This window comes from Phodopus roborovskii, unplaced genomic scaffold, assembly GCF_943737965.1.
Source record: "Phodopus roborovskii unplaced genomic scaffold, PHOROB, whole genome shotgun sequence".
NCBI classification, from domain to species: Eukaryota; Metazoa; Chordata; class Mammalia; order Rodentia; family Cricetidae; genus Phodopus; species Phodopus roborovskii.
This window is the reverse complement of record NW_026126558.1, coordinates 3,263,440-3,275,707: the sequence shown is the minus strand read 5'-3', so window position 1 is coordinate 3,275,707 and position 12,268 is coordinate 3,263,440. Positions and strand designations below refer to the sequence as shown.

At 45.2% G+C, this 12,268-nt stretch overlaps 1 protein-coding gene across 1 annotated transcript in view; it reads right to left on the bottom strand.

The window, feature by feature from the left end:
- Pcnx2 (pecanex 2) overlaps window positions 1–12,268 on the bottom strand; it is a 158,332-nt gene that overhangs the window by 34,693 nt on the left and 111,371 nt on the right. Inside the window, exon 23 of the mRNA XM_051201422.1 lies at window positions 9,208–9,337. Within this exon, the coding sequence (XP_051057379.1) occupies window positions 9,208–9,337 (130 nt within the window). The remainder of the gene's footprint in view (window positions 1–9,207; window positions 9,338–12,268) is intronic.

Genomic DNA, 12,268 nt, shown 5'->3' with positions numbered 1-12,268 from the left:
TGACACTTCTAAAGGATTTCTTACTATGATACCTACCAGGAAGAAAAGCGGCCATGTGTATATGCATGTGTGTGTATGTATGCATGTGTGTGTACAGTGTGTGCATGTGTATATACACCCACTGTGTGTGTAATTTGTGTGTATGTGTGTATATGTATGTGTATATGCAGGTCAGAAGATAATCTAGGTTGCTGGTCCTCAGGTGCCTCTCACCTTTTGTTGAGATGGGGGTCTCTCATTGGCCTGCAACTTTATCACATGAGCCAGGCTACCTGGCCCATTAGCGTTCAACATTCTGCCTGTGCCCAATCCTGCTGTTGGGATCCCAAGCTCACAGTGCTGGTATTATTATTATTATTATTATTATTATTTTTTTTTTTTTTTTTTTGGTATTGGTTCTGGAGATCTGAACTCAGATCTTACGCCTCCAGGTCAAGTGCTTTACGGATGGAGCCATCATCCAAGTCTATCCAGCTGCCATTGGTACTTCACACGACTTGGATTTAAATAGTCATGCTCAGTATGATCTAACCAACAACGAGCATTTGTCTGGAATGTCAATGGAATGCAGCCCTCTTGGCTGAGCCTGCCTCCTGGGAAGTGGGGCTGATAACAAGAATTCTAGGATGAGATTATATTTGAATCAATGAAATGGCTCATCTTAAGAAAAAAAAATCTAAAGTACCATTTGCTTCCTTGTCAGCCTCAGACATTTGCCAACCATCTAGGTAGGGGCCATTATGAACTGAGTGAAGATTCCACAAAAGGACCGCAGACAAGGACTCTTTGGCTGCAACTCAAAGGCCATGAATCCCAGCACGCTGGTCCACCCTGCTTCAGTTTCCCTCCCAAACAGCCTCCCAGCATCTCTCAAAACAGCAGACCCCAGGGCAACAGAAACCCAAGCAAACAACAGAATCCTTCGTAATGAAGGTTGAAATCCCATGTCTGCATACACGGTCCCTAAACGGAATTTTAATTTCACCTTAAGACCTTGGACAAATGGAATTTCCAGCTGCAGAATAAACAATTTTTAAAGTGGGACTGAGCCAAAAGAAAGTCAATTATCCAACTCCTTAGGGAATTTAGACACTTTCTAAAGCTCTGCCCACTGAACTCTTATCTTTCCAAAAGGTGACAGCCTCTTTGGAACACAGAAAGCTCACTAAGTCCTCACAAGCAATGGCCTAGCCAGGCCACCTGGTACCCCAGGCCTAAGGCACACTCTGACTCTCAGAAGGCAAGCTTCCAGTGCTCTGGACAATCTGAGCTCTCCTCCAGTGAGGTCCGCCTGGAAACTCGGTGCTCACAACCCAAAGGTGCTAATTATCTCTGTAATTGGATTTCTGCCTTAACCTGTTGCTTCCATCTCAGCCTTCCCCATCTCTGGGATGCAGGCAAGTCAGTTGGGTATGCTCCTGTGAGTGAGTTTTCAAAACTTGCCCTACAAAGTCGCTGTGTCCTGAGGACAATGTCAGGCTGGAGGTCTAGGTCAAGGGCTCTAACAGGCCTCTAAGAGGTCTCCAGAGAAGCTGACCTGTGGGGAGGTAACTCCTCCTGTGTCAGCATGGAATGCAGAGAACCGAGTGGGTCTGTCCCACCCCAATACATCTCTTAAGCCAATCGTTAGCTCTGTCACATGGGTTCAAATGTGCAACTTAAGTAATTTTACAGTAATTTTCTTTGCTGGCACTATTTCATATTCTGTTTGCCAGCATACACTGGCTGTTCATGGGAGACATTTCCCCATATGTTACGGTACAAACACTCCTGTCTAGAGTTAAGACAGCAGGCATTTACCAACATGGTTAGGAATGGGTGGCCCTTCTCACCCAGGTAGGATCACAATGTTGCTGATCTCAAAGTCCATGTTTGGATGCCAATTATTTTATTGGTATCTCTGGTTCATTTGTAAACACTTCCTTCCGAATGCTTGGTTTGGAATTTTTGTTTACTAAACTTTTATAGGGTATGGAGAAGACAGCCACCTCACCGGTCTTATGCCTAGTTTACTGTTGTGTGAAAGAGCAAATAAGAATATCAGACTTGGGCAGGCCAGTTTGCCCTGGGATGAGAGCTGTGCCAGGGAGGGAGGTGGCAGTGATGTCCCCTGCACAGGTGAATCTGGAGAAGGCTTTCTTTCCACTTTTATTGCTACTTAATTTTCAGTAAGCTTTCTATAACCTTAAAAATATTCCATAAATCCATACATACACAGACAACAAATAGTTGTGATTCATAATAACTATCTAAGAAGACAATATTCTGCAACTCTGTTGCATGGAAGAAGATTTAGACTTTTTTTTTTTAAGTTTTGACAATATTAGATGGAAATTTTCCACAAATTTGATTTTTTTCCCCCTTTGGCTTTTTTTGAGACAGGGTTTCTTTGTGTAGCCCTATCTGTCCTGGAACTTGGTCCACAGACCAGGCTGGCCTGGAACTCAACAGAGATCTGCCTGCCTCTGCCTCCCAAGTGCTGGGATTAAAGGCGTGCACCACCTCTGCCAGCCATATCTGATGTTTTGGATACTGAAACAGGCTGTGTCGACTCTTAGCTCCAGGAGCAGAGGGTCAAAGGTCAACACAAAGCTGGCACATCCCTTCCTCTCAGCTGTGCGCCTCCTGGTGTCCTCCTGGCTTCCCCCATCTTGGTTCGTTGCCTAGAATGGGGGTGGGTGTGGCTGGGGAGCAGTTCTTGAAAACTGCAGCATGGAGGCCTGCCACTCCTCAAAGGAGGTTTCCTGACATTTTCATTTGTTCTACCCAAATAATTTTAGTTAAAAAAAATTTATTACAGATGGGTGTTGGTGGCGCACGCCTTTAATCCCAGCACCCGGGAGGCAGAGGCAGGTGGATCTCTGTGAGTTCAAGCCAGCCTGGTCTACAGAGCTAGTTCCAGGACAGGCTCCAAAGCAATACAGAGAAACCATGTCTTGAAAAACAAAAAACAAAAAACAAAACAAACAAACAAACAAAAAAAAAACTATTACATTTATTTGGCTGCTTTGTGTGTATGTGGAGGACAACTTCAGGAGTCATCTCTCTCACTGCTTCAAGTGGGTCCTGGGGATCAAACCCAGGGCAGGCCCAGGAGCAAGCATCTTCACCCACTGAGCTATCTCCCTGGGCCCCAAAAGAATTATCCTTAAAATCTGCCAAGAATTTCCTTTTCCCCAAACCACAGAGTAAACACAGTTTTCTCATGAAGACCTCCTCCCTGGCTTGTGGCAGAGTGTGCTCTGATCATGCAAAATTCTGAAACAAGCAGCAGCGGTTTTCAAACACCACCGGCTACGGCACTCAACATGCAAAGGGTTGCGCTCCACTCAGCTTCCTTGGTGCTGTTGAAATCCCCTAGCTCTCACATTTGTGATGACTCTATTCCTTGTCCGTTTTCACTTTAAAACCATGAAGGGAGGCACATACTACTCTTGCAGAAGACCCAGCACCCATATCAGGTGGCTCTCAGCTTCCTGTAATTTCATATTTCAGGGGTTCCCAGGCCTTCTCCTGGCCTCAGCAGGAGCCTGCACTCATCATATGCACATAGATAAACACACACTTACATGCAGTTAGAAATGTATGAACTAAATAATCAAGAATCATGAAGAAAGATCTGTGAATTCATCAAGATCACAGAGAGAGAGAGAGAGTCCTGGCAGTAAGTCATTCTACTTATCCTTCCCACAGCCCACTTTGTTTGCAGCGGAAAGAATGACAGTGCCCAGCAGTGTGGCCTGCAATGTCACTTGAGCCTTGGTCATTGTGTCCCCCCCCCCCAGGGTGGGGGGCACTTTGGTTAGCATGTTAAGAGTTCTAGGCCTTAGGGAGTCCTAATTGATCAGGTGCTTGGGGCATGCTCAATACACCTCTTGTCTTTTGTATATTTAAGTCATGCAACAGAGGTAAGTGTAGCTTTAAAGGCTGTGTATCTCAGGGCCAGGGGCATAGCTCAGTTGGCAAAGTACTTGCTTCAGAAACATAAGGACCTGAACTAATTCCCCAGAATCTGAAGTCTAATCTAATTAAAAAAAAAAAAAAAAAAAGTTAGGCTTGGTGATGCATGCTTGCAATCCCAGACAGGCAGAGACAAGTGCAGCTCTGGGGTCTGCTGGCCAGCCAGGCTAGCCCTGCTTGATGAGTTCCAGGCCAATGAGAGTCCCTGTTTCAAAGAACTAAGATGGATGTCTCCTGAAGAACAAATCCTGAGGTTGTCCTTGGACCTCCACACATGTGTACATACCACACACATGTGAAATTTCTCTCCCCCCCCCCACTCCTGTCTTTCCTTGATTGGCATTGACCAGCTTCCACTCCAAGTCTGCAACGCTAGAAAAGCCATGGTTTCTGCTCTCCCTCGTTGTTACGCCTCAGAACAGACCTCCCCTACAGCTGCCCTAGCCTTGTGTTTCTTTCAGCCATCCATTGCCTCGAGTCCCTCCTGAGGCCCAGTAACCCGGTGCCCTTGAAGAGTCAGCAGCCCCAGACAGCTGGAGAGCAGATGGGCAAGTCTGGCTCTGCCATAGCCTCACACATGGTCTGCTCCACCACTCTGCACTTTTCAAGCACTTTTGCCACTCAGCAAAATGGATCCTAAGAAAACCACACATCATAGCATGAAGCATGGTAAGCCCAGAGCAGTCATAGGAGAAACCCAGTGCACTGCCTCTCCTCAAAGGCTGCTTTTGTCTGAAATATATCTACACAGATGCTCATCACCAAGCCTCAAGTGTGAGAGCTTTCTCATGGGTCAGCAGAATGGCAGGGATAAGCCAAGCTCATCACCTTGCTCAATCAGACACAGAACTGAGAGTCCAGGCAAAAAGAACCCAGGGCCTGATAAGAGACAAAGAAACATTTCACTGGGCCAGAAAAATTATTTACCTCAAGTCTGGTTTGGTGAGCCACTGGGCCAAACTGGAATTATTTACAAGATCGGGAATCAGGAATTACAGGGCCATGGGTGACTCAAAGACATCTGCATCACCCAAAGCCCACCCCAATATGAGCAATGACTCATGAAAGCTGCTCCCTGGATACAGAGTGCAGGTGGCTCCATTGGAGAGCCTTCTCTCCTCAGCAATTATTCTTTGTAGCACTTTGGCTCGGGAGTCATGTATGTTTCATGACTGTTGAGATACATGAGCCTGTGGTGGACATTTCCCAATCACACCATAACAGCTGGTTCTGGTCTTATGCTAGCAGGATTGTGCCTCCAGTGTGGCTTGTACCCCACACTGTCTAATCAGTGGGAAGGGAGGGTCCCATATACCAGTTAACTTGGCTCAGTGCTCTGACAAAAGTATCTTCCAGAAGGAAGGGTTTATTTCAACTCACAGTTTGAGGGTACGGTCCATCATGGTGGGGAAGGTGTGGAGGCTGGAGTGTGAAGTGGCTGGTCACACTGCATCCATCGCCAGGAAACAGAGAGAGATGGATGCTGGTGCTCAGCTCATTTCCACTTTATACTTAGTCCAAGACTTAGATGACACTGTTCACATTGACAGTGGATCTTCCTGCTTCTATTAACCCCAAACTACAAGCTCCATCACAGACAGGCCCATGTTCCTATGGTGAGTCTAAATCTGAGGTGTTCCCATGGTGATTGACCTTAAAGTGTAATCATCACATCCTCTTCTATCAAGGACCCCATATCCCACAGTTCTGAAACTCCCTCCAACTGGGACCTCTGGACTTCAGATCTCATATCCTTCTCACTACACTACTCTGCTGGCCACGGTCTCACTACCTGGCTCCTTGGCTCAAGTACTCACAAAGACCAGGGATTTATTGTTCATGGCATTTGAATCTGCAGGTCTGAGGCCAAGGTCCCAGTGTGACCAGGTTCTGGTAGAGGCCTCTTCTGGACCACAGATGGCCAAGTTTCCACTGTGTCCTTGCACTGTAGAAAGCATCTGTTTAAAGAGCATGCAAATCTATTCCCAGGGGTCCACCTCATGACCTACCAAAGGTCTTGCCTCCTCTTGTCATAGTATGGGGTAAGAGAGCAGGGTTTGAACAAATGGATGTTGAAGCTGGAGACACAAATTGAAACCCTCAAAGCAACATGTGTGTGTGTGTGTGTGAGTGTGTGTGTTTTCATGTTACCTAAGCCTCTCAAGTCCAAACATCCCACAGAACTCTGGGGCCCTTCCTAGGAGGATGAAGGCACTTTGCAGCCCCTTCCCTGCTTCACAGATGTAGCAGCTATTTGGTACTCTGGAGCAGGAAGGGAAGTGGGAATAGGAATCTCCCCCACTCATCCATTTAAGGAAACTGCATAAGGAAACTTCTTAGTGTGAACCCCTTTCAAAGCCCTCAGCTAGTCACTCGGTGTTTCTGGGGGTCTTCAGGACCACATCCCTGCTCTTGTGCCTTTCTTCTTCGAAGTGGAGCTGCTGAGAACCTAGGTAGGGGACACAAGGAAGCTTTGGCATTGCTTTTGGAACAGGGACAAATGAAGTTGCAAGCTGACGATTCACTGGTACCTTCCACTGTGGTCTTTCACTGTGCTCTCCAGCAATTTGAAGACAGGCACTCTGTTTTCATGCCATTACAGGAATCACAGGTTTGACAGCTCAGCAAAATTGCTGAGTGATAAGTGTGTGCATGTGCAAACAAGTGTGTGTGTGTGTGCACGCTCTGTGTGTTCTATGTGTGTGTGTGTATTCTATATATGTGTGTTCTCTCTGTATGTATATGTTCTCTGTGTGTTCTGTGTGACTATGTGTGCTCTCTGTAGGCATGTGTTTATATGTGTGCTCAGAGATATATTCATTTGTGTTTGACATGTGTGTGTCCACTGAAACTGTACTATATTTGTATGTGCATAGTTCATATGAATGTGGTTGTTTTTGTGTTATAGGTATGTTCTCTCTCTGTGTGTAGGGGTGGTAAGAGGTTTTGAAACACAACAGAAAGTGTTCAGGAACCATAAGAAGGGCAGATTTGGGCTAATATTCTTGGCTGTTCACTGGTTCTATGAACTATATAAGCCATGTATGTTGGTAGGGTTTTCTTGGTCTGTTCTACTGAATGAGGAAAATGAGACCGCACAGAGTGAGCATCAAGGCTGAAAACACTCTGTTAGCCATAAGAAGAGGATCGGTAAACACAGATGCTGAAGACTACAGTCACTGCCTTTACTGCCTGCCATTCTGGTCCCACTTCCCCTGTACCTGTTATTACCAGTGAAAGATCTGGGACTGGCCCGCCCAAGTCCAGCAAAGCTGTCGCAGCAATGGCACACCTTATCACACAGCTTCATGACTTGCACCTCAGCAACGATGACAACCAAGCAGGAGAAATGTCATTATTTGTCTAAGTACCTTGTGAACAGACTCACTGAAATTATGGTGTAATGAGGCTGTAGGTTGGAGTGTGAAAGTCCCATTAAAGGGACACACATGTACTGTACTACCAGCACCAAAGCTTTGTACTTCAGAAAAGAATTAAGGTTTTTTTTTTTTTTTTTTTTTTTTTTTTTTTTTTTTGCATGTGCATGCAATTTTAATACTTGGGGAGCCTGGGGCAAGAGGATCACATTAGAGCCTGGGGTGAGCTAAGACCCTCTCAAAAATGCACAGAGAAGGAGCGAAGGAAGGAAAAGAGGGAGGGAAGAATGGAGGGAGGCAGGCAAAGAGGAAGGGAGGGAGGGAAGAAAAAGAAAAGTTGAGTTTTCCCCAGCTTCACCTAGACCTAAACTTCTGCAAAGTGTGTGCTCAGTTAAGTAAACACCTTTCATCTCAGCCTTGAGTGGGAATGCCCCCCCCCCCCCCCCCGCAGAGCAGCCATCCTAGTCTGTCTGGGGAATCAGATCATCTTGGATTCACATGGTGTCTAAAGTGTGCTGAGATGCTAACTTGCTTTCTCCTTGCTTGAGCTGATGAGATAGGTCCCATTGTCACCTACATTTTACAAATGAGGGAGAAGAGGCCCGAGGATGCCAACATTGAAGGTCTGGAGCCCAACGCTGTGCTTTAATCCATATACCCCATGGCCTGAACCCTGACACATGCTTATGCTCAAATAAATTGCCTTGTGGCAGAAACTGAATGCCATGGTCTTCTACCTTCAGGCCAACCTCTGAGCCACAAAACAAAGTACCAAGTTCTGCTGAGTATAAGCACAGCATGGATGAGCAAGGCCTCTGCCCAGGGAAGATGGCTTGGCTCATACACAGCTCCTCTCCTGGCAGGCCTCAGTGCTCCTGGACAATTCCCTAAGAGGTCTTTGAAATTGCACAGCAGGGACTAGGGATGTAGATAGGCAGTAGAGTGCTTTCCTAGTGTGCATAAGGCCCTGGCTCTGGCTTTACACACTACATAAAGAGGGTGCATGCCTGTAATCCAGTAACAGCAAGGCAGAGGCAAAAAGATAATCAGAAGTTCAAGGTCATCTTTAGCTATATAAGCATTTTGAGGCCAGCCCAGGAATGCAACAGATGGAGTCTTAAAAAGGAAAAGAAAAGAAAAAAAAAAAAAAAAAGACACCCAGTAAGCCATTGTGCCTATATTGTTTTTGCCCTTAATAAGAGTAGTAGAGTGGACTCAGCGTGTTCTGGGCTTTGGGTTCCACTCCCCATTACCAGAAAATAACAACAACAAAGTACTCTATTCTACCACTACTGCCTTGGTAAAACTGGTGGCTGGTCCAAATAGATAAGGAAAAATGTGAATAAGTGTGTTCTGTGTGTTCAGTGATACACCTGTCTGTGCAGAGTTATGGTAAGTGGGCTTGGCAGATGCATCCTGCAGCTGAATTTCCAATGCTCACAGAAGGGACATGACAAAGCAATCCCAGTACATCAGAGCATGTGGGCCATGACTTGCCCATCACATTCCTTAGGCTAGGAGCAAAGAATTGGATTCTTAACTCTTTCCCTTCATAGCTGGGGAACCCTAATTAATTCTGGACCTGTAGAACACAGATTCACACTGCACCAGCAGCAAATCACTGATTCACACTACAGCAATAGCAGATCACTGATTCACACTACGGCAATAAGAGATCACTGATTCACACTACACAACCAGTCGATCACTGATTGACCACACAAGCAGCAGATTCCAAATTCATACTGTGAACTGGGGAATAATGACAGCCTGGATCAGCACTGTTGTCCAGAGGATGTAAACAGTCCAAAACATCCCAGAGGGGCAGGGAATAGGTACATGGAGTAGAGCTGTGATGTTAGGTTCTTACTTATAGCTTCTCTCCCAGAATTTCACTGGCCTGACGTAGGATGTGATGAATATGACACTCCCAAGGAAAGGGCTCAGGGGTGTAGAGAAGATCGAGGTGGCGAATGTCTGGAAGAAAAGCATGGCTGAGTCTGAGAGGATGGGGTTAAGGCAGAATACATGCTGTCATTACCAGAGTTTTAAATGCCATTTCCATGGGTCACAATGTCACACATCTGTGATCCCGGCATTAGCCAGGTGGAATAGAAGTTATAGGTCTCCCAGCTACAGCAAGAATTCAAGGCCAACTTGGGCTACAAGGAGGCTATCAATAAAGACTCCAACAGTAAGCTCTAGTTTCCACATGTCTGTGCATATGCACATACATACACACACAATAAAAATAAAAAGCTAGGCACTCTAGGGAAGGGACAATGAATGAAGTATTCAGCTGAACTGTGACTAGTAGCACTAATACAGGCCATGGTGTGGCCTTCTTCAGTTCTTTCCAACAGAAAAGGCCCAAAGGTTAGCCCTACAGGGCAGATGACTGGTTAAAAGTACAATTAAAATGAACTCCTCAATGGCAATAATTAAACACCTTATGAAATCATTAGAAGCTGAAAGGGATGTGGCAAGCGGAAAGTTGCCTTCCCACAATGCACATTTAGTGGCGATAATGTAGGGAAGTCTGTCTAATTATGAGAGGTGATAGCTGGGCACGGTGTCCACACATGTTAAAAGGGTGTTCTTTTCTCTCCAGAGGCTGGCAGCTCAGAAGTCAATGGAGGTGGCAAGGGAGAAAACATGCTAGAACGGGAGAAAGCAATTTATCCACCAGTGCCCTGCTGGCTGGAAAGCTAATTCAATTCCAAAACAGAGCAAATTAGTCTGTTCTCAATGTGGGATGGAGCCCACATTTCTTAATAGGGTGATGAGATAATTAACGTTTGGCAATTAGTTGGGATCCAGGCTGAGATTCAGGGGTCTGACATTTTTTTCTGAACTGTTATGTATACCCAGCTTCTCCACCCTTCATCTCACGTGGGTCTCTTGGTATTAAGAGTGGAGAGGTCTGTGGACAAGGAGAAGCTTTGGAGGCAGTGGCTAGCACAGGGGCAGTTGGAAGGCCTTGTTTTAGCAGAAGGGAAAAAGTGATGCCACTACAGGACCAGTTTTAGGGAAGAGATAGAGGATTATTCTAAAACTGGTTGCCAAATATCCTGTACAATATGCATCTTGAGTGTTTCCACTTCGTGGTGGGTGTGTGCATGCATGCGTGTATGTACTTGAGTACATATTCATGTGAAGGCCAGAGCTTAATTTTGGGTGTCTTTCCTCAGATACTGTCACTTTGTTTTTGGAGGTAGGGTCTCCCACTGGCCTGGAGCTTACTGAGTAGGCTGCTAGGCCCACTGACTAGTGAGTTTCAGGAATCTGCCTGCCTCTGCCTCTCCATCACTGGAATTACAAGTGCCCATCAAGACAGCTTTTGGGTACATGCATTCTAGGAGTCTAAATCAGGTTATTGTGCTTGGAAGACAAACACTCTACTGAATTATTTCCTAAGCCCTAATGCTCCCATGTCTTAAGAGAAGACATCTACAAATGGAAGCAGTTGGCTTTAAGCCATGCTCCATGCTGGCTTATTTGATTCTCTGGGGATTGACTGAGTAGTCAACACAGGTTCGGATATGAACCCAACAGACAGGCAACCAAGCCACAGAGCCGACAATAATAACTAGGGTCCATGCTTACCTATCAAGCACAGATATTGATAGGAAACTACACCATTCATGAAATGCTGGGGATCTGAGCTTCCCACTTTAAAGTGTCCTCATGGTTTCTCAACTATGCATTTGTATTTCATTGGTAATCTTCATTTAAAAAAACATGCTTGAAATCCCAGATGAGAAACTTAGATATACACAAGAAATAAGAAATTACCTTAGTCTTTCACCTTATCCTTGTATAAGGGACCCTGTTAGGAAAACAAAATGGCTAGCAGTTGAAGGGTGGTACAAACAATTTTTTTCTCTTAGCTTATTCTTCCAAATAACCTTGAAAGGTTTAAAAATATCAAGTTAGGTCCCCTAAGCTATGACCCCTGTAAGCTACAATAATAACCATTATTTTTTTTTCAGAATATTCCCATTGTTACAATAGTGGCACAAGTATTAGGGGATTAACCAACAACTTTTAAAATTTGTATTTATAAGACTGAATTCATATCTCACACTATTAATGTGGCCAAGAACAGGAGACTAAACAGGCCATAGGTCCTATGGGAACACCTACAACTATTATCCTGCTAAATGAATGCAGCAACATAACTACTCCTATTGACACACTGTTGTACCCATAGGTCAGTGCAACTCTCAAACCCCATCAGAGAAGGTTCTTCTTGCAGTAGATGGTAGCTAACATGTAGATATACAACTGGGCAATGTGCAGAGAGAAAAGAGAGAGACTTTGGAGTACTCAGCCCTGAGTGGGATGTCTTTGTTACACCCTCCTCTCAAGACTCAGGGATCTATGTGGGTCATAAAGACTGTAGGAGCCAAAGATGTTTTTAATGAATTTTTTTAAAATGTAAAAATCTAGAATACATTATTGCTCAGCGGTTATCACAAGTATGCTTCTGTCCTGATTACCAGGCTGAGTAAGAAATTTCCTGTGAGAGACTCCAATTAACCTCCCAAAATGTTCATGGGATCCAAGCTCCCAGCCTTAATCACAGCAGCAAACAGCACCCAGAATGCATTGCCAGAGCTTAGTCTGTGGCACCTTCACCAGAGAGAATCAACATAACCACAGTTTCTGTGTCCATCTTGTACTGGTTTGTTTTACCTGTCAACTTAACACAACCTGGGGAGAGAGCCTTATGGAGGAACTGTTTAGATCAGGTTGTCTTGTGGGCATGTCTGACAGGGACTGTCTTGATTTTTCTCTGAGGTGGGACCCACCCTGAATGTGAATGACACCATTTCATGAGTTGGACCGTGAAGAAAGCCGAGCATATGAGACCAAGCAGCCAGGGTGCATTCTTTTTCACTACTCTTCACTGTGGATGTGATGGACTG